General features: G+C 47.5%; 1 protein-coding gene across 4 annotated transcripts in view; it reads right to left on the minus strand.

Annotated features, from left to right (window-relative positions):
- Window positions 1–22889, minus strand: part of NRBP2 (nuclear receptor binding protein 2) — a 226668-nt gene that overhangs the window by 53869 nt on the left and 149910 nt on the right. For all 4 annotated transcript variants that reach the window (XR_011314155.1, XM_069732161.1, XM_069732164.1 and 1 more), the window contains exons 9-10: window positions 8703–8792; window positions 3206–3261 (exon numbers count right to left, since the gene is read on the minus strand). Coding sequence is in view for 3 of the 4 variants with exons in the window: in XM_069732161.1 (XP_069588262.1) it covers window positions 3206–3261; window positions 8703–8792 (146 nt within the window). In the remaining variant the exon portion in view is untranslated. The remainder of the gene's footprint in view (window positions 1–3205; window positions 3262–8702; window positions 8793–22889) is intronic.

The raw sequence follows: 22889 nt of genomic DNA on the forward strand, positions 1-22889 counted from the left end.
ACTAGAAGTGTCCGCTCCTCCTCACCGTCCTCCTGGGTATATACTATATACATCACTACAGGACAGGACTGGAAGTGTCCGCTCCTCCTCACCGTCCTCCTGGGTACATACTATATACATCACTACAGGACAGGACTAGAAGTGTCCGTTCCTCCTCACCATCCTCCTGGGTATATACTATATACATCACTACAGGACAGGACTAGAAGTGTCCGCTCCTCCTCACCATCCTCCTGGGTATATACTATATACATCACTACAGGACAGGACTAGAAGTGTCCGCTCCTCCTCACCGTCCTCCTGGGTATATACTATATACATCACTACAGGACAGGACTAGAAGTGTCCGCTGCTCCTCACCGTCCTCCTGCGTATATACTGTATACATCACTACAGGACAGGACTAGAAGTGTCCGCTCCTCCTCACCATCCTCCTGGGTATATACTATATCCATCACTACAGGACAGGACTAGAAGTGTCCGCTCCTCCTCACCGTCCTCCTGGGTATATACTATATACATCACTACAGGACAGGACTAGAAGTGTCCGCTCCGCCTCACCATCCTCCTGGGTATATACTATATACATCACTACAGGACAGGACTAGAAGTGTCCGCTCCTCCTCACCATCCTCCTGGGTATATACTATATACATCACGACAGGACTAGAAGTGTCCGCTCCTCCTCACCGTCCTCCTGGGTATATACTATATACATCACTACAGGACAGGACTAGAAGTGTCCACTCCTCCTCACCATCCTCCTGGGTATATACTATATACATCACTACAGGACAGGACTAGAAGTGTCCGCTCCTCCTCACCATCCTCCTGGGTATATACTATATACATCACTACAGGACAGGACTAGAAGTGTCCGCTTCTCCTCACCGTCCTCCTGGGTATATACTATATACATCACTACAGGACAGGACTAGAAGTGTCCGCTTCTCCTCACCGTCCTCCTGGGTATATACTATATACATCACTAAACGACAGGACTAGAAGTGTCCGCTCCTCCTCACCGTTCTCCTGGGTATATACTATATACATCACTACAGGACAGGACTAGAAGTGTCCGCTCCTCCTCACCATCCTCCTGGGTATATACTATATACATCACTACAGGACTAGATGTGTCCGCTCCTCCTCACCATCCTACTGGGTATATACTATATACATCACTACAGGGCAGGACTAGAAGTGTCCGCTCCTCCTCACCATCCTCCGGGGTATATACTATATACATCACTACAGGACAGAACTAGCAGTGTCCGCTCCTCCTCACCATCCTACTGGGTATATACTATATACATCACTACAGGGCAGGACTAGAAGTGTCCGCTCCTCCTCACCATCCTCCTGGGTATATACTATATACCTCACTACATGACAGGACTAGAAGTGTCCGCTCCTCCTCACCATCCTCCTGGGTATATATTATATACATCACTACAGGACAGGACTAGAAGTGTCCGCTTCTCCTCACCGTCCTCCTGGGTATATACTATATACATCACTACAGGGCAGGACTAGAAGTGTCCGCTCCTCCTCACCGTCCTCCTGGGTATATACTATATACATCACTACAGGACAGGACTAGAAGTGTCCGCTCCTCCTCACCGTCCTCCTGGGTATATACTATATACATCACTACAGGGCAGGACTAGAAGTGTCCGCTCCTCCTCACCGTCCTCCTGGGTATATACTATATACATCACTACAGGACAGGACTAGAAGTGTCCGCTCCTCCTCACCATCCTCCTGGGTATATATTATATACATCACTACAGGACAGGACTAGAAGTGTCCGCTTCTCCTCACCGTCCTCCTGGGTATATACTATATACATCACTACAGGGCAGGACTAGAAGTGTCCGCTCCTCCTCACCGTCCTCCTGGGTATATACTATACACATCACTACAGGACAGGACTAGAAGTGTCCGCTCCTCCTCATCGTCCTCCTGGGTATATACTATATACATCACTACACGACAGAACTAGAAGTGTCCGCTCCTCCTCACCATCCTCCTGGGTATATACTATATACATCACTACATGACAGTACTAGACGTGTCCGCTCCTCCTCACCATCCTCCTGGGTATATACTATATACATCACTACAGGACAGGACTAGATGTGTCCGCTCCTCCTCACCATCCTACTGGGTATATACTATATACATCACTACAGGGCAGGACTAGAAGTGTCCGCTCCTCCTCACCATCCTCCTGGGTATATACTATATACATCACTACAGGACAGGACTAGAAGTGTCCGCTCCTCCTCACCATCCACCTGGGTATATACTATATACATCACTACAGGACAGGACTAGAAGTGTCCGCTCCTCCTCACCATCCTCCTGGGTATATACTATATACATCACTACAGGACAGGACTAGAAGTGTCCGCTCCTCCTCACCGTCCTCCTGGGTATATACTATATACATCACTACAGGACAGGACTAGCAGTGTCCGCTCCTCCTCACCATCCTACTGGGTATATACTATATACATCACTACAGGGCAGGACTAGAAGTGTCCGCTCCTCCTCACCATCCTCCTGGGTATATACTATACATCACTACATGACAGTACTAGACGTGTCCGCTCCTCCTCACCATCCTCCTGGGTATATACTATATACATCACTACAGGACAGGACTAGATGTGTCCGCTCCTCCTCACCATCCTACTGGGTATATACTATATACATCACTACATGACAGTACTAGAAGTGTCCGCTCCTCCTCACCATCCTCCTGGGTATATACTATATACATCACTACAAGACAGGACTAGCAGTGTCCGCTCCTCCTCACCGTCCTCCTGGGTATATACTATATACATCACTACAGGACAGGACTAGAAGTGTCTGCTCCTCCTCACCATCCTCCTGGGTATATACTATATACATCTCTACAGGACAGGACTAGAAGTGTCCGCTCCTCCTCACCATCCTACTGGGTATATACTATATACATCACTACAGGGCAGGACTAGAAGTGTCCGCACCTCCTCACCATCCTCCTGGGTATATACTATATACATCACTACAGGACAGGACTAGAAGTGTCCGCTCCTCCTCACCATCCTCCTGGGTATATACTATATACATCACTACAGGACAGGACTAGAAGTGTCCGCTCCTCCTCACCATACTCCAGGGGTATAAAGTGAGTTTTTGTTTTTAGTCTTACCTCAAGGGCACACATGCCAAAAGAATATATGTCCACTGCGGTGCCATCTTCAGTAGCTAGAGAGAGGATGGGACAGTGAGATGTCGGCTCAGGTTACAGCAGGTGATGCGTTGTGTCGGCCATTATCACATTTTCTATGTTCTGTATATACGCTTCACGTGGACAGTACAGAGGAGGGTAGGTGACATCAGCATGTGTTTCGGTACGTGACCCCAGATGTGTCTTGTTGTAGAGTATTGTAGAGTATGTATTGAATGGAGCTCTATGACCTCCAGTTGACCATTAACAATGACTGAGACCCTCTACCTCCCCCTCCTGCAAACAGGTAAAGCTGGTCATCTGATAGATAACAGACACAAAGTTACCCAGGGATTGCCCAGCTGCAGGTCTGAGGACAGCACAGGCGGCCAGAACTTCTCAGTGTGTTGGTGGGTGGGAAAGAGCTGAGGGTCGTTTTGTGGTAGCATCACACTTGTACAGACCGACACGTCCGGGCCCCGACTTGTGTGGTGCAAACAAGCTGGACTTGTGCTTTATCTGTGTTTTTTTTATGCTGCCAGTGTGAATAAAACACTGAGCTTGAACTGAAAACCTGGGTGTGCGTCTTTACTGCGTCCCTGCCATTGCCTACCTGAGCGAATCCCCACATTTGGTGGCTTGAAGCGGGCACACCTAGTGAGGCTGGCCCTAAAATTGGATGCCTGGGTAAAAGGACTGTCACAAACCCAAGTGGGGATTCCTGCAGAGATGGAGGCAGTGATGAAAGCGCTCCCGGAAGCCACCAACAACAGGAGACCAACCGGCTGCTAGTACAGCACGTGACAGCACTACAGACAGCAGGAGCTTGGGGGCGATCCCGAAAGTGGTCCGTGCGGCAATTCCCAAGACGGAATCCTCAGATGACACTGGACCATATCTGGACATGTTTGACGGAGTGGTCGAGAGGGAAGGTCTTACCTTGGTATCAATAGGAGGAAGTGATTGCTCCATTTCTGGCAGTGAGACCCCAGAAAGCCTATTGCTACTTACCGGCTAAGCAAGTAGCGGACTACACAATCGGCAATCATCCAGTGATCAGGATTGTGCTCAGTAACTGCAGACAGTGTCAGGTAGGAGATGTTACACTGATTACACCAATATCAGGTGATGGAATCCGTCTTGTGGTTGTTGTGAAATCTGTGTTTGTAGTTTTCAGTTAACCCCTTCATGACATGAGCCATACATGTACAGTGCATGTCGCTTCTCCCTCTTTGTTGTGGGTTCCACCGCTGAGCCCACATCTTTTCTGGCACATGTCAGCTGATTTCACTATCTGACATGTATCCCTAACAGCCGCAGGTGGAATTGCGATCTACCAGCAGCTGTCAACCTGTTAAATGCCGCTTTCAATCTCTGATAGCTGCATTTAACACAATTGCACTGGAATCGCATCACTAATCCTGCCTATTGGCGCCCGTGTCACATGACTGCAGGCCACTGATGGGTTGGCACAACAACCCGGGGTCTGCAGACGATCCCTGGAGTTGTCATAGCCAGATAGTGGGCACCCATAGGAAGTGAGCATTTCTGCTACACAGAGAAGGGCTGAAGCCATGTGTGTAGCACAAGCGATTGGACGATCGCAGCTTCTAGTCTGCCATGGAGACTATTGCAGGAAGTGAAAAGCAAAAATAAATACTTTTCAAAAATATAAAAAAAAAATAATCTAAAATTTTAAATCATCTCACATTCAAAATAAAACAAAAGAATCAGTAAAAATACACATATTTGGTATCGCCGAGTTCAGAATCGCCTGATCTATCAATATCTAAAAAGAATTACCGTATATACTCGAGTATAAGCCGAGATTTTCAGCCTAAATTTTTGGGCTGAAAGTGCCCCTCTCGGCTTATACTCGAGTCAATGTGGGTGGCAGGGTCGGCGGGTGAGGGCGCTGAGGTATACTTACCTAGTCCCAGCGATCCTCGCGCTGTCCCTGCCGTCCCACGGGCTTCTGTGCTGCAGCTTCTTCCCCTCTTCAGCGGTCACGTGGGACCGCTCATTAGAGATATGAATAAGCGGCTCCACCTCCCATAGGGGTGGAGCCGCCTATTCATTCCTCTAATCAGCGGTGCCGGTGACCGCTGACAGGAAGAGCTGCGGCACCGAAGACCAGGCAGAGGGACAGCGCGAGGATCGCCAGGACTAGGTAAGTATAGCATATTCACCTGTCCTCGTTCCAGCCGCCGGGCGCCGCTCCATCTTCCCGGCGTCTGCGCTCTGACTGTTCAGGCAGAGGGCGCGATGACGCATATAGTGTGCGCGGCGCCCTCTGCCTGATCAGTCAGAGCAGAGACGCCGGGAAGATGGAGGCGCCGGAACGAGACGTCGGGAGCTGCAATCAAGGGAGGTGAGTATGTGGTTTTTTTTTTTATTGCAGCAGCGGCGGCAGAGATTTCTATGGGGCACAATGAACGGTGCAGAGCACCGTATATGGCACAGCAATGGGGCACAATGAACGGTGCAGAGCACCGTATATGGCACAGCAATGGGGCACAATGAACGGTGCAAAGCACCGTATATGGCACAGCAATGGGGCACAATGAACGGTGCAGAGCACCGTATATGGGCACAGATATGGGGCACAATGAACGGTGCAGAGCACTGTATATGGCACAGCAATGGGGCACAATGAACGGTGCAAAGCACCGTATATGGCACAGCAATGGGGCACAATGAACGGTGCAGAGCGCTGTATATGGCACAGCAATGGGGCACAATGAACGGTGCAGAGCACCGTATATGGCACAGCAATGGGGCACAATGAACGGTGCAGTGCACCGTATATGGCACAGCAATGGGGCACAATGAACGGTGCAGAGCACCGTATATGGCACAGCAATGGGGCACAATGAACGGAGCAGAGCACCGTATATGGGCACAGATATGGGGCACAATGAACGGTGCAGAGCACTGTATATGGCACAGCAATGGGGCACAATGAACGGTGCAAAGCACTATATGGGGCACAGCTATGGGGCACAATGAACGGTGCAGAGCACTGTATATGGCACATCTATGGGGCACAGTGAACGGTGCAGAGCACCGTATATGGGCACAGATATGGGGCACAATGAACGGTGCAGAGCACCGTATATGGCACAGCAATGGGGCACAATGAACGGTGCAGAGCACTGTATATGGCACATCTATGGGGCACAGTGAACGGTGCAGAGCACCGTATATGGCACATCTATGGGGCACAATGAACGGTGCAGAGCACCGTATATGGCACAGCAATGGGGCACAATGAACGGAGCAGAGCACCGTATATGGCACAGCAATGGGGCACAATGAACGGTGCAGAGCACTGTATATGGCACAGATATGGGGCACAATGAACGGTGCAGAGCACCGTATATGGGCACAGATATGGGGCACAATGAACGGTGCAGAGCACTGTATATGGCACAGCAATGGGTCACAATGAACGGTGCAGAGCACCGTATATGGGCACAGATATGGGGCACAATGAACGGTGCAGAGCACTATATGGGGCACAGCAATGGGGCACAATGAACGGTGCAGAGCACCGTATATGGCACAGCTATGGGGCACAATGAACGGTGCAGAGCACTATATGGGGCACAGCTATGGGGCACAATGAACGGTGCAGAGCACTATATGGGGCACAGCTATGGGGAAATAATGAACGGTGCAGAGCACTATATGGCACAGCTATGGGGAAATAATGATCTATTTTTATTTTTGAAATTCACCGGTAAATGCTGCATTTCCACCCTAGGCTTATACTCGAGTCAATAAGTTTTCCCAGTTTTTTGTGGCAAAATTAGGGGGGTCGGCTTATACTCGGGTCGGCTTATACTCGAGTATATACGGTAATCCAATCGCTGTACGGAGTAACGAGACAATGTCATAATGCCAGAATTACTTTTTTTTGGGTCGCTGCTACATTGCATTAAAATACAATACACCAAAATGGTATGATTAAAAACATCAGCTCGGCCCGAAAAATATAAGCCCTTACCCAACCCGAGATCACCAAAAATGGAGAGAAAACCGTCAGAGAAAACCGTCTTGGAAGTGATGGCGGGGGAAATAGAGGACTTGCCACCGGGGCTCGAAATGTCCGATATGTTGTCCCGGGCCAGGGAACATGTGGTAATTGGACGGGAAGTCTTCAAACCTCAGGTGAACAAAATAGAAGCGGTACAGAAGTGGCTGACCCTCTAACGACGAGGCAGGCGCGAGCTCTCCTGGGTTACTTGGGCATTACAGATTTATTCCTAATTTTGCTATACCAACTCCTCCATTGGCGGCTGGGATGCTCGGACCCAGAAGGCCTTCGTGACACTGAAGTAGGCACTGTGTAGGACACGTCCTGGTCACACCCGACTTCAAAAGAGAGTTTATGGTACAGACAGATGTCTCGGAAGAAGGCCTAGACGTAGTTCTGTCCCAGAAAAGTAACTGGGAAGAACTCCCTGTGTGTTACCTGAGTTGAAAGCTCACAGCAGCCGAAAACAGGCACAGTACAGTGGAGAAGGGAGAGTCTCGCCATGAAGTGTGCATTTGAGCCTCTCCGCTATTATTTGCTGGGGAGGACGTTCCGCCTGGTGACCGATCATTCCCCTTTTACGTGGATGAGTCAAGCCAAGGAGGGGAATACTCAGGTCACCAAGTGGTTCCTTTCCCTACAAAATGTCAAGTTTATGGTGGGACACCAGCCAGGCAAGCTGCAGGGAAAGCAGAAGCTCTATACAGAGGCCGCTGTATGGCACCTGTCCACCCCTCGCTGGCTGGACAAAGGAGGGGGATATGTGACGCATTGACGGGTATGTATGATGCTGGACAGGAGACATATTACTTCCAGCAGGTGCCTTTCATACCGGTAAATAGTAGGATAGGTGATCAAGACCTGGCATGACCCTTCTCTGCTATTTCGGGGCAACGCCCGGATTGCACAGCTGCAGGTCTTAGGACTGCATAGACAGCCAGAACTTCTCAGTGTGTTGGTGGGTGGGGAAGTGCTGAGGGGAGTTATGTGGCAACATCACACCTGTACGCTCCGGCACGTCCGGGCCCCGACCTATGTGGTGTAAACAAGCTGGACTTGTGCTTGGTGTGATGTAAGACTGTTTTTCTGCTACCAGTGTGAATAAAACACACAGCTTGAACGGAAAACCTGCGTGTGCGTCTTCACTGTGCCCCTGCCATTGCCTACCTGAGCGAATCCCCACCATATACTATGTATACACCAGAGGTGTATACCCCATACGCTGACTGTGAGCCCCCAATATCTGGCCTTAGTGGAAGCAGCCACGGCCTCCACCATCACCTGTCAGTCAGAGGTGTAATTGTCCTGATTATAGGGGGCAGCGGAGGGTCCTTCACTGACATGTTAGTAGCAGATCTGTGTGTTGTGTCCAGCTACATGGGGTCACTGAGGGTGGTCTTATCTATGTGTGTCCCTCATACAGGCAGTGAGGTCCCTTACAGCCGTACTCTGGAGGAAAGTAATGTTTGGTGCGCTGTTCTTCCCGCAGACTTCTCAGTGGAGCGCGGAGATCGTCAGGGACGGGCAATTCTGGAAAACAAGAAACACAGAGACAATCCGGTGTGAGGTATACGGGAGCAGAGCCGAACATTCACTGTATACAGCCGACCCCCTACAGACAGCGTACAGGCAGTAATAATAATAATAATAATAATTTTTATTTATATAGCGCCAACATATTCCGCAGCGCTTTACAAATTATAGAGGGGACTTGTACAGACAATAGACATTACAGCATAACAGAAATACAGTTCAAAACAGATACCAAGAGGAGTGAGGGCCCTGCTCGCAAGCTTACAAACTATGGGGAAAAGGGGAGACACGAGAGGTGGATGGTAACAATTGCTTTAGTTATTCGGACCAGCTATAGTGTAAGGCTCAGGTGTTCATGTAAAGCTGCATGAACCAGTTACCTGCCTAAGTATGTAGCAGTACAGACACAGAGGGCTAATACTGCATAAGGTGTATGAGAACATGATGCGAGGAACCTTTTTTTTTTTTTTTTTTTTATTATAAATAGGCCATACAGGGATCGTTAGGTTAATGCATTGAGGCGGTAGGCCAGTCTGAACAAATGAGTTTTTAGGACACGCTTAAAACTGTAGGGATTGGGGATTAATCGTATTAACCTAGGTAGTGCATTCCAAAGAATCGGCGCAGCACGTGTAAAGTCTTGGAGACGGGAGTGGGAGGTTCTGATTATTGAGGATGCTAACCTGAGGTCATTAGCGGAGATTATATATCACATTATATATCACTGTATACAGCCGACCCCTACAGACAGCGTACAGGCAATCAGGGCTGTGGCGTCGGAGTCGTGGAGTCGGAGTTAGTTTTGGTTGCAGGTGGAGTCGGTAGAAGTGTAACGACTCCAGCTTTAAAAAAAAAATGTATTAATATTTCATAATTGAACTTTCATATGAATTTTATAAATGTTACTCAAATATATGTTCTATCAAACCATGAACAACAGTGATAAGCAGTTCTGCTGGAGATAGAGACATTTCTTACTACTTGTGTGTCACTGTTCTCCACTGCCCTTATCGAATCTTGTACTTGGTTAACCTCATGCTGCCCCAACCCCCCTACTTACAATGTATGAAACAGAGTGAAAATGTGTTGTCAATTCTTAGTAGTAAAGCTCTTCCTCTAGACTAGATGTTTGGTGTGCGTCTTCCAAGCATCTCACAGCTGCTACACAGAAGAGGAAGACTGTAAGAAGTATTATCCTTTCAACAAACTTTGCATCAGTTAACTGTGAGTACATGGGGAATAACAGTATTACTGACCCCTATATCAGTTCTACGACCTGGCAATAATTTTGTACAATTGTTTTTAGGAAAAACAATTGTCATTTGGATTGTGAATGCAGAATTAAAAACCTGAGAATGTCAAAGAAGCGTCACATTAAATCAGCTGTATTTGAACATTTCACCATCACTCAAGATAGAAAACATTATGTCTGTCAGTGTATGACAAATGATCCAGACGAAAACAAATGCTGTGAAGCCAAGATCAGTGCATATCCAGGCAAAGATAAAAATGCTCCTACCAGAGCTTCTAATCTAAAGAGACATTTACAGCGCTTTCATCCAGAAGTACTGAAAGCAGTGGATGAGAAAGACTGCATCCAAACCAATGAACCAGTGCCCAGCTCTTCCAGCCAAACAAAGGAGCAGAGAACTTTGCAGCCATCAGTTGCAAGATATTTTGTCAGTGACAAAGTTACTGTGACAATGACAGTAGATACATTTAAAAAACAGATCATAGAGCTTGTTGTAAAGGATAGTGTGCCTATTTCATTATTTTCACGACCAGCTTTTATGTGTCTGAATGGGGAAATGGCCCGCAAGCTTGATGTTTCTCTGGAGAGAGAGACTATTAGAAAATTAGTAATCGAAGAAGCGTTTAAACAAAAGGAAGAACTTAAAAAAACTCTCAAGGGACGCTTTCTGTTTCTTAAAATGGACGCCTGCACATGTCACAGAGGGAACTATTTTGCCATCAATGTCCGATTTGTTTGTGACAAGAATGAAATAGTTACCAAGACATTGGCAGTAAGACACCAAAGCTCATCACACCAGTGAGTTTCTCCAGGTCTTGGTGGAAAAGGTTCTGCAAAACTATGAACTTAAAAACTAGCAAGTTCTTTCTGTCGTAACTGACAATGCTTCAAATATGATAAGTTCTATTAAGCTAATGAATGAGAGTAATGATGGTGACCAGCAGCTAGAAGAACATTCTGGGTCCACAGACACAGAAATGTCTGAAATAGAGGAACACAGTATTGTAACCGAGGAGCAAACTGAAGCTGCTTCAGATGAACGGCAACATGATAGTTTAGATGATCTTGTTGAAACTGTATCAATACGTTCTTTCATTCATCACATGCGCGGTGTTGTGCATACGCTACAGCTGGCTATAAGAGACAGTCAGCAAGAAGGACATGCTGCTGCACTGATTGGCAAGGTGAGAACATTGGCTACTGTTGCCAGAACCCCTAAAGTGGACTCAATTTTGAAGAGACAAGTAGTTTTAGGGAGACTGCTCTGCCTGCAACATAGAACCATAAAAATTCTTCAGGGAGGGGTTTAGGATTCACACACATACACACACACACACACACACACACACAAGCAGCAGGCAGAGAGAGCAGGGAAGGAGGGGGGGGGGGGGGTCGGAATGGCCCACAGCGTGTCTCTGGAAAGCCATGTAACCTTCTGAAACCAAACTCACAATACGACATTTTTTTCACATTATCATGACAAAGATGCAGCAAGATGGCCGATATCCCCACACAATGCACATTTCTGCACAGTGCACTGTACTGTGTGGGGTCGCAGCACCTGTGACAGAGCTTCGGTTGTCCCTGGGAGACCAGGATACGATCCCTACCCAGGAAGGCAGATGATGGAATGTGGGCAACTGTACCACCTGAACACTTAAAGGGAAGGTGCCACCAGTTTTCTTGTAGTTTTTTTGATTTTTTTTTTAAATTAAGCTTAAAATAGTAATTAAAATGTATTAATGCAATGTATGCAAACATTTCTATATAAAAATATTATGTATTTTCTTACAAACACATATTTACCACTAGGGGGAGAATTTTCCATTTTAGACCCCAAGCCGCTATAATAAGACTTACCAGCTTTACTGTTAGCAGCAAAATTGGGGCAGTAACTGCTGACATCACAATAGCCCTCCCTTTTTTGGAGGTCTAGTATCCCTGGGGCAGAATGAAGAGTGGAATCACAGGGCAGTGGCATTTTGTGGGTGACTGCCCTGTGATCTGATATCACCAGCAGTTAGGGTACCGTCACACTATACGATTTACCTACGATCACGACCAGCGATATGACCTGGCCGTGATCGTAGGTAAATCGTAGTGTGGTCGCTGGGAGCTGTCACACAGACAGCTCTCCAGCGACCAACGATGCCGAGGTCCCCGGGTAACCAGGGTAAACATCGGGTTACTAAGCGCAGGGCCGCGCTTAGTAACCCAATATTTACCCTGGTTACAAGTGTAAAACTAAAAAAAAACAAACAGCACATACTTACATTCTGGTGTCCGTCAGGTCCCTTGCCGTCTGCTTCCCGCACTCACTGACTGCCGGCCGTAAAGTGAAAGTGAAAGCACAGCCGCTGTGCTCTGCTTTCACTTTACGGCCGGCAGTCACAGTGCGGGAAGCAGACGGCAAGGGACCTGACGGACACCAGAATGTAAGTATGTGCTGTTTGTTTTTTTTTAGTTTTACGCTTGTAACCAGGGTAAACATCGGGTTACTAAGCGCGGCCCTGCGCTTAGTAACCCGATGTTTACCCTGGTTACAAGCGAACGCATCGCTAGATCGGTGTCACACACACCGATCTAGCGATGACAGCGGGAGATCCAGCGATGAAACAAAGTTCCAAACGATCTGCTACGACGTACGATTCTCAGCAGGATCCCTGATCGCTGCTGCTTGTCAGACACAGCGATATCGTAACGATATCGCTGGAACGTCATGAATCGTAGCGTCGTAGCGATCGAAATGGCAGTGTGTCACGGTACCCTTACTGTTTTTCTCACTCCCATCAGTCTCTCTCACCCAGATTACATGATTCTCTCATCCCACTCCACAATGCCTGGCCATTCACTGCAGACCCCCCGCAGCTCCTTATCTTATCTTACAAAGGGATGAATCTGTCCTGCTGGAAGCAGTACTGCTTATGTTTCAGATCCAGGGCTCCATGAAAATGGCAACAGAACACTCCCACTACTGTGAATTGTGCAGCCCACATTGAGGTGCCCAGTTCACAGCAGTGACAGTTCTATTACAATAGATGGGGTCGAAGTCCATCTGTTATGTCCTATGACCATGGGGTGTCGTTTTATGACACTGATAGTGTCGTGCTGCTACTGTGAAAACAACATGTCAGCCCCCAGTGCCTTCTTTAAACTTCTATAACACAGGAAATATGTTTCAAATACATTGAAAACTTGGTTATAACAGAATGTTATGCTACATTACATTGATTTATTAATGATCTACAAACGCGATACCTTCCCTTTAAGTTTTACCATAAATGTCCAGGCCCCTGACCAGATACCAAACTCGTCACGGTTTTTCTTTGGCATTTCCACCACCTCTCCATACCGGCCAAGCAACATCATGATGTTATAACAAGAAAGCGACTCATTACAAGTCATCACGGTCACTATCTTGACTTGGTTTTGGCGAGACACCACCTGAATGGCAAAGTCTCGCCAGCCGGGCTCATTTTTTGCCAACTCATAATTTGACCAGAAGAGCTCAAGCCCCTCCGGCCGAACAAAGCTGACATCAAACTCAGGTGTGGAATAGGGATGTATCAAGGCATAGATGTCAATCTCCTTGAATCCCACCTTCAGCAGGAGTTCCACAACCTTAGACCTTGGAGGACATGCATCACTGCCCCTCCACCGAAGAAGGACGGACCACATTCCTACGCACACTACCCGGCCCGGCTATTGGGAGGGAACGCACTGTATCCCCCCTTTTTGGTCTTAGAAGGCCCCGAGGCCATGCCTCTGTCCAGAACGATAGATCAACCTTTCGACCCTCTACCATTAGGGTCCTCTCCCTTTTCTTTAGAGCCTGCAGGAGCCGCTGCTGCAACATGCAGTTCCCAGAGCCCGGAGACGAGAAGGATGCCCTATTTTTTTTTACAGTGGCATAACTCCTAACAGGCGCTGCCACCACCGGGGGGGCAACCGGACCAGTGACCACATCAACTCCTAGAGTATCACTATTACCCACGTCCATAATCCCCTCACCCTCCACCAAACCAGCAACCACACCACAACACTGTGTTCCAAATTATTATGCAAATTGGATTTAAGTGTCATAAAGATTTAATGGTTTTGTTTTTCACATAAACTCGTGGATGGTAATGAGTCTCAGGGCTCAATGGATCACTGAAATCAATCTTAAACACATGTGATAATTCGTTTTCCAGGTGATTCTAAATAAAGGAAAACTACTTAAAAATGAGGTTCCACATTATTAAGCAGGCCACAGGTTTCAAGAAATATGGGAAATAAGAAGGATCTCTCTGCTGCTGAAAAGCATTAAATAGTGCAATGCCTTGGTCAAGGGATGAAAGCATTAGATATTTCACAAAAACTTAAGAGTTGTCATCATACTGTGAAGAGATTTGTGACTGATTCTGAGGACAGACAGAGTTCATGCAGATAAAGGCATAATCAGGAAGGTTTCTGCCAGACAAATTCATGGGATTAAGAGAGCAGATGCCAAAATACCATTACAAAGCAGCAAACAGTTATTTGAAGCTGCTGGTGCCTCTGAAGTCCCTCGAACCTCAAGGTGTAGGATCCTTCAAAGGCTTGCTGTGGTGCATAAACCTACTATTCAGCCACCTCTAAACAGTGTTCACAAGAAGAAACGGTTGCAGTGGGCCCAGACATACATGAAGACTAATTTCCAAACAGTCTTGCTTACTGATGAGTGTTGGGCAACCCTGGATGGTCCAGATGGATGGAGTAGTGGATGGTTGGTGGATGGCCACCATGTCCCAAAAAGGCTGAGACGTCAGCAAGGAGGTGGAGGAGTCATGTTTTGGGCCAGAATCATGGGGAAACAGCTGGTAGGACGCTTTAAGGTTCCTGAAGGTATGAAAATGACCTCTGCAAAGTATATATAGTTTCTGACTGACTACTTCCATGGTCTAAAAAGCAGAAACGTGCCTTCAGGAGCAAAATCATCTTCATGCTGACAATGCCCCATCTCATGCTGCAAAGAATCCCTGAGTCATTGGCTGCTATGGGCATAAAAGGAGATAAACTCATGGTGCGGCCACCATCTTCACCTGACCTCAACCCTATAGAGAACCTTTGGAGGATCATCAAGCAAAAGATCTATGAGGGTGGGAGGCTGTTCACATCAAAACAGCAGCTCTGGGAGGGAAGAAATACAAGCAGAAACTCTCCGAAAACTCACAAGTTCAATGGAGGCAAGAATTGTGAAGGTGACAGCAAAGAAGGCTCCGATGTTACATGTAACTTGGCCTGGTAGGAGGTTTTGGAGTTAAATAGCTTTTTTGTTCAGTGAATGTGACCTCCTAATGCTGCAAATTCCACAAATGAGACTTTTCAGTTCTTTATATCAAATGTTTAGAAATTCTACTGGGCCTAATAATTTGGAACAGTGCATTGTGGGGTTTTATTCATTGTGGAGATTACACTGTTATCATTGGGAGGTTTCTTCAATAACATTCGATGTATAATCTAACGGGTGATGACTTTTATTAGACTGTCATTTGCACCGACAATTTAGGAAAATCTGAGAAAAATGTCATTTACATATTAATTTGGAACATGGTGTAGACAAAGAGTTTTGCTCATCCATACCCACCACCACATTCACTCCTGCTGGACCAGTGACAACAGGGGGTGACATTTTGGCCTCCGCATCATCAGGCACAAGGGGCTGATTCTCCTCCACAGAACTGGAGGCGACCTCACCCCTGGTCTTACGTGTGCCCTCCGCATCATCAGTTGATATTTTCCGCTGCTTCACTGTTGATACCAGGCGCCGCTGATCTTTCGCCACTGTGGGGCGCCGCTGATCCTTTATATCAGCATCTTGTTGATCAGCAGCGCCAACACAGAACAGGACTTTGGTGGGAGGACCGAAACTCCCAGCCCCAGCAACCCCCTCACACTGCCGCCACTCCTCAACTACGTGATCAGCGGCAACACCATTCAGGGGCACCAAGGCTACCGGAGCTGCCCCCGATACCGGGCCACTCCCCCCTCCCACTGAGGAGCGCACCACAGCATCGTGGCCTGATCGTATGCCCGCCGCCGGGCCGCCCTCACTGTCCAGCCTTTCGGCTGATGCACCTGCTGCTACGTCCCCGCTACTACAAGCAGAGACGGAGCTCTGCGCCTCATTACCGTGCTCTGTAATCTCCCCGCGCCTTTGCATCGGATCCACAGCAGAACCCAGGCTGGGCTGGGCAACGGGGCTTATACAGCGAGCTGACCCTGCAGCCGACTCAGGGGGTACAGGGAGGGGGGCATATACATAGCTTACCGCTTCCGGCAGCTTTGACTTGGTGGTCTTTGACTTTTTCTTCAGGCCCCCAGGTGCCTCCTCTGGTAAATCATCGCCAAAATGGAAGTTCTGAAGGCACACTGGGGACTCCAGCAGCTTGATCTCTGCCATTAGCGTCCCTCCCTGGCCGATGTCACTGTCCTCCCCAGAGCCAGCAGAACTGCACCTAGATGTCAATGTCGCCTGTCCTGCAGGGAGCTCGCTGCACGTGGCCTGCGGGTGACCTTGCAGGCTGCCAGGTGGGGCTTTCTGCTGGTCATCCTCCTCCTCATCATCATCCACCTGGCACTCAGGCTGAAACCCCATCTAACTTTGCTCTCTGTTATCAGCCATTTCATTGAATCTGTCCTCATTCATTAGTTTTTCCTTGAAGGGACCGCTCTTCTCTCTGATGAAAGCTTTCCTCCCTTCAAGCTCATTAAGTTCATGTTTCAGTCTCCTTACCTCCGCCTGGAGCTGATTCGTCCTCGGTTTGGAGGAACTTGCAGCTTTGTTGCTCATGCAGCGCAGCTCCTCCCGGAGTCTCATCAGTGTCTTACTCACGTCTTCATACTCACGGAGGTGGCTCATGACCCGGGAGGCATAGGTGGACACAGACTCCCGGGGTCTCTACAGCGCCCAACCCTCCTCAGTGAGGTCAGCCTCACCTCCGTGAGCACTCAGCTTTCCTCCGGAAGGAACGCCATCTTGCACGCTAGCAGGCTTCTCCTCCATGTTGGAAGCATTGCGGCTTCTCTGGGTCTCTGCAGACCTGGGGGGAGTAGGAGCCACATTGCTGCGACTCCTGTCTCACCCCCGAATCCTCTGATGTGCAGGCTGGTTGCTGGTTCCTTCTGCCCCCCGCCAGCCTGGTCCAGGAAGCAGAAGCCTGGGACTTGGCTCCTTCACTCATCCCAGGAAACCCACTCCCTCCCTGGGTAAGAGAGAGAGCAGGTCCCCGGGTGGAGAGATGGTGGTTCTCTGGAGCTCAGGAGCACACTGCAGGTTCAGCAGCGACCGCACCCACAATCAGCACAATGAGTAGCAGCTGAGCAGAGCTGCACTCACTATCCTGCTGGTGCAGTCACTGTGTACATACATTACATTACTGATCCTGAGTTGCATCCTGTATTATACTCCAGAGCTGCACTCACTATTCTGCTGGTGCAGTCACTGTATACATACATTACATTACTGATCCTGAGTTACATCCTGTATTATAACCCAGAGCTGCACTCACTATTCTGCTGGTGCAGTCACTGTGTACATACATTACATTACTGATCCTGACTTGCATCCTGTATTATACTCCAGAGCTGCGCTCACTATTCTGCTGGTGCAGTCACTGTGTACATACATTACATTACTGATCCTGAGTTACATCCTGTATTATACCCCAGAGCTGCACTCACTATTCTGCTGGTGCAGTCACTGTGTACATACATTACATTACTGATCCTGAGTTACATCCTGTATTATACCCCAGAGCTGCACTCACTATTCTGCTGGTGCAGTCACTGTGTACACACATTACATTACTGATCCTGAGTTACATCCTGCATTATACCCCAGAGCTGCACTCACTATTCTGCTGCTGCAGTCACTGTGTACACTGTTGTGAGTTCTGTTTTTGGGCTCCCTCTGGTGGTTACTGATGGTACTGGGTGACTTGTGTTCTCTGCGGTCTCTGGTGTCCACCTGTTTCATCAGGTTATGGGAGTTTCCTATTTAACCTGGCTTTTTTGTCATTTCCTCGCCGGCTATCAATGTAATCAGCGTGTCTTTTACCTCTGCTCCCTGCGTCTGTTATCTTCAGGACAAGCTAAGTTTTGATTTTCCTGTTCCACGTTTTGCTTAATTTTTGTCTTAGTCCAGCTTGCAGATATGTGATTCCTTGCTGCTGGTTGCTCTAGTGGGCTGAAATTACTCCTCATGTTCCATGAGTTGGCACATGAGTTCAAGTAATTTCAGGATGGTTTTTTGAAGGGTTTTTCGCTGACCGCGCAGTTCACTTTTGTATCCTCTGCTATCTAGCTTTAGCGGGCCTCATTTTTGCAGATTCTATTTTCATAACTACGTATGTGCTTTCCTCTCATTTCACCGTTATTACATGTGGGAGGCTGCTATTTCTGTGGGGTGTTTCTCTGGAGGCAAGTGAGGTCTGTGTTTCTTCTTATAGGGGAAGTTAATCCTTCGGCTGGCGCGAGACGTCTAGGAATCATCGTAGGTACGTTCCCCGGCTACTGCTAGTTGTGTGTTTAGGTTCAGGATCGCGGTCAGCTCAGGTTCCATCACCCTAGAGCTTGTTTTGTTTTTGTGCTTGTCCTTTTGTGATCCCCTGCCATTGGGATCATGAGAGTATAGCCGGCCTGAAAAAATTGGTCATCGTTTTGGCTGAAGTAGGAGGAAAAGTAGTCTGAGGAAGTTTTTTTTTTTTTTTTTTTTTCCCTCCTCAGTGTTTGCTGCCTAGCCTTAATTGCAGCTTGACTGCTTTTTTCCTCCTCTTAATCCTTGAATGGCTCTGACCTCAGCTGTTTATCATGGACGTCCAGAGTTTGGCTTCCAGCCTGAATAATCTTGCTGCTAAGGTTCAAAATATACAAGATTTTGTTGTACATACGCCTATGTCTGAACCTAGAATTCCTGTCCCAGAGTTTTTTTTCTGGAGATAGATCTCGTTTTCTGAATTTTAGGAACAATTGCAAGCTGTTCCTTTCTTTGAAATCTCACTCTTCTAGAGACCCTGCTCAGCAGGTCAAAATTGTAATATCTTTCCTGCGGGGTGACCCTCAGAATTGGGCATTTGCATTGGCACCAGGGGATCCTGCGTTGCTCAATGTGGATGCGTTTTTTCTGGCATTGGGTTTGCTCTATGAGGAACCTAACCTAGAGATTCAGGCTGAAAAAGCTTTATTGGCTCTCTCTCAGGGGCAAGATGAAGCAGAAATATATTGTCAGAAATTTCGGAAATGGTCGGTGCTTACTCAGTGGAATGAGTGCGCCCTGGCTGCAAAGTTCAGAGATGGCCTTTCTGAGGCCATTAAAGATGTTATGGTGGGGTTCCCGGCGCCTACAGGTCTGAATGAGTCTATGACTATGGCTATTCAGATTGATCGGCGTTTACGGGAGCGCAAACCTGTGCACCATTTGGCGGTGTCTTCTGAACAGGCACCTGAGATAATGCAATGTGATAGAATTCAGTCCAGAAGTGAACGGCAAAACTATAGGCGGAAAAATGGATTGTGTTTTTATTGTGGTGATTCAGCTCATGTTATATCAGCATGCTCTAAACGCACAAAAAAGGTTGATAAGTCTGTTGCCATTGGTACTTTACAGTCTAAGTTCATTCTGTCTGTGACGCTGATTTGTTCATTATCATCCATTTCCGTCGATGCCTATGTGGATTCAGGCGCTACCCTGAGTCTTATGGATTGGTCATTTGCCAACCGCTGTGGGTTTAGTCTGGAACCTCTGGAAGTTCCTATTCCTTTGAAAGGAATTGACTCTACACCTTTGGCTATGAATAAACCTCAGTACTGGACACAAGTGACCATGCGTATGACTCCCGTTCATCAGGAGGTGATTCGCTTCCTGGTACTGTATAATTTACATGATGTCTTAGTGCTTGGTCTGCCATGGTTACAAACTCATAACCCAGTCCTGGACTGGAAAACAATGTCTGTGTTAAGCTGGGGATGTCAGGGGGTTCATGATGATGCATCTCCGATTTCTATCGCTTCATCTACTCCTTCTGAGGTTCCTGTATTTTTGTCTGATTATCGGGATGTTTTTGAGGAGCCTAAGCTCAGTTCGCTTCCTCCTCACAGGGATTGCGATTGTGCTATAGATTTGATTCCTGGCAGTAAATTTCCTAAAGGACGTTTGTTCAATCTGTCAGTGCCAGAGCATACTGCTATGCGGGATTATGTTAAGGAGTCCTTGGAAAAGGGACATATCCGTCCATCTTCGTCCCCTTTGGGAGCAGGTTTTTTTTTTGTGGCCAAAAAAGATGGTTCCTTGAGGCCTTGCATAGATTATCGTCTTTTGAATAAGATTACGGTCAAATATCAGTATCCTTTGCCATTGTTGACTGATTTGTTCGCTCGCATTAAGGGGGCTAAATGGTTCACTAAGATTGATCTTCGGGGTGCATATAATCTTGTGCGGATAAGGCAGGGTGATGAGTGGAAAACCGCATTTAATACGCCTGAGGGCCATTTCGAGTATTTGGTGATGCCTTTTGGACTTTCTAATGCTCCTTCTGTCTTCCAGTCTTTTATGCACGATATTTTCCGTGAATATCTGGATAAATTTATTATCGTGTATTTGGATGATGTTTTGTTTTTTTCTGATGACTGGGAGTCTCATGTTCAGCAAGTCAGGAAGGTGTTTCAGGTTCTGCGGGCCAATTCTTTGTTTGTAAAAGGTTCTAAATGTCTCTTTGGAGTCCAGAAGATTTCTTTTTTGGGGTATATTTTTTCCCCTTCTACTATTGAGAAGGATCCCGTCAAGGTTCAGGCTATTTGTGACTGGACGCAGCCTACATCTCTTAAGAGTCTACAGAAGTTCTTGGGCTTTGCTAATTTTTATCGTCGCTTCATAACTAATTTTTCTAGTGTTGTTAAGCCTTTGACGGATTTGACTAAAAAGGGTGCTGATGTTACTGATTGGTCTCAAGCGGCTGTGGAGGTCTTTCAGGAACTTAAGCGCCGGTTTTCTTCTGCTCCTGTGTTGCGTCAGCCAGATACGTCGCTTCCTTTTCAGGTTGAGGTTGATGCTTCCGAGATCGGAGCGGGGGCGGTTTTGTCACAGAGAAGCTCCGATGGCTCAGTGATGAAGCCATGTGCGTTCTTTTCTAGAAAATTTTCGCCCGCTGAACGGAATTATGATGTTGGTAATCGGGAGCTTTTGGCCATGAAGTGGGCATTTGAGGAGTGGCGTCATTGGCTTGAGGGTGCTAGACATCGTGTGGTGGTCTTGACTGATCACAAAAATCTGATGTACCTTGAGTCTGCCAAGCGTCTGAATCCTAGACAGGCTCGTTGGTCACTGTTTTTCTCCCGTTTCAATTTTGTGGTTTCATACCTGCCAGGTTCAAAGAATGTGAAGGCGGATGCTCTTTCTAGGAGTTTTGTGCCTGACTCCCCTGGAAATTCTGAGCCCACTGGTATCCTTAGGGATGGGGTGATTTTGTCGGCTGTCTCCCCAGACTTGCGACGTGCTTTGCAGGAGTTTCAGGCGGATAAACCTGATCGTTGTCCGCCGGAAAGACTGTTTGTTCCGGATAATTGGACCAGTAGAGTCATCTCCGAGGTCCATTCTTCTGTGTTGGCAGGTCATCCTGGAATATTTGGTACTAGAGACTTGGTGGCCAGGTCTTTTTGGTGGCCTTCCTTGTCGAGGGATGTGCGTTCTTTCGTGCAGTCTTGTGGAGTTTGCGCTCGGGCTAAGCCTTGCTGTTCTCGGGCCAGTGGATTGTTGTTACCTTTGCCTATCCCGAAGAGGCCTTGGACGCACATTTCCATGGACTTTATTTCGGATCTCCCTGTCTCTCAAAAAATGTCCGTCATATGGGTTGTGTGTGACCGCTTTTCTAAGATGGTTCATCTGGTACCCTTGCCTAAGTTACCTTCCTCCTCTGAGTTGGTCCCTCTGTTTTTTCAAAACGTGGTCTGTTTGCATGGCATTCCGGAGAACATCGTTTCTGACAGGGGATCCCAGTTTGTGTCTAGATTTTGGCGGACGTTCTGTGCTAAGATGGGCATTGATTTGTCCTTTTCGTCTGCATTCCATCCCCAGACGAATGGCCAGACGGAACGAACTAATCAGACTTTAGAAACTTATTTAAGGTGTTTTGTTTCTGCTGATCAAGATGACTGGGTTTCCTTTTTGCCGCTTGCCGAGTTTGCCCTTAATAAATCGGGCTAGTTCTGCTACCTTGGTTTCTCCTTTCTTTTGTAATTCGGGGTTTCATCCTCGTTTTTCCTCTGGTCAGGTGGAGCCTTCTGATTGTCCTGGAGTGGACATGGTGGTGGATAGGTTGCATCAGATTTGGAGTCATGTGGTGGACAATTTGAAGTTGTCCCAGGAGAAGGCTCAGCAGTTTGCTAATCGCCGTCGCCGCGTGGGTCCTCGACTTCTTGTTGGGGACTTGGTGTGGTTGTCTTCTCGTTTTGTTCCTATGAAGGTCTCTTCTCCTAAGTTCAAGCCTCGGTTCATCGGTCCCTATAGGATCTTGGAAATTCTTAACCCTGTGTTGTTTCGTTTGGATCTCCCGGCATCGTTTGCTATTCATAATGTGTTCCATCGGTCGTTGTTGTGGAAGTATGAGGTACCTGTCGTTCCTTCGCTTGAGCCTCCTGCTCCGGTGCTGGTGGAGGGTGAATTGGAGTATGTTGTGGAGAAGATCTTGGATTCTCGTGTTTCCAGACGGAAACTCCAGTATTTGGTCAAGTGGAAGGGTTATGGTCAGGAGGATAATTCTTGGGTGATTGTCTCTGATGTTCATGCTGCCGATTTGGTCCGTGCATTTCATAGGGCTCATCCTGGT

Source organism: Ranitomeya imitator, chromosome 6 (genome assembly GCF_032444005.1).
Source record: "Ranitomeya imitator isolate aRanImi1 chromosome 6, aRanImi1.pri, whole genome shotgun sequence".
Taxonomy (NCBI): Eukaryota; Metazoa; Chordata; class Amphibia; order Anura; family Dendrobatidae; genus Ranitomeya; species Ranitomeya imitator.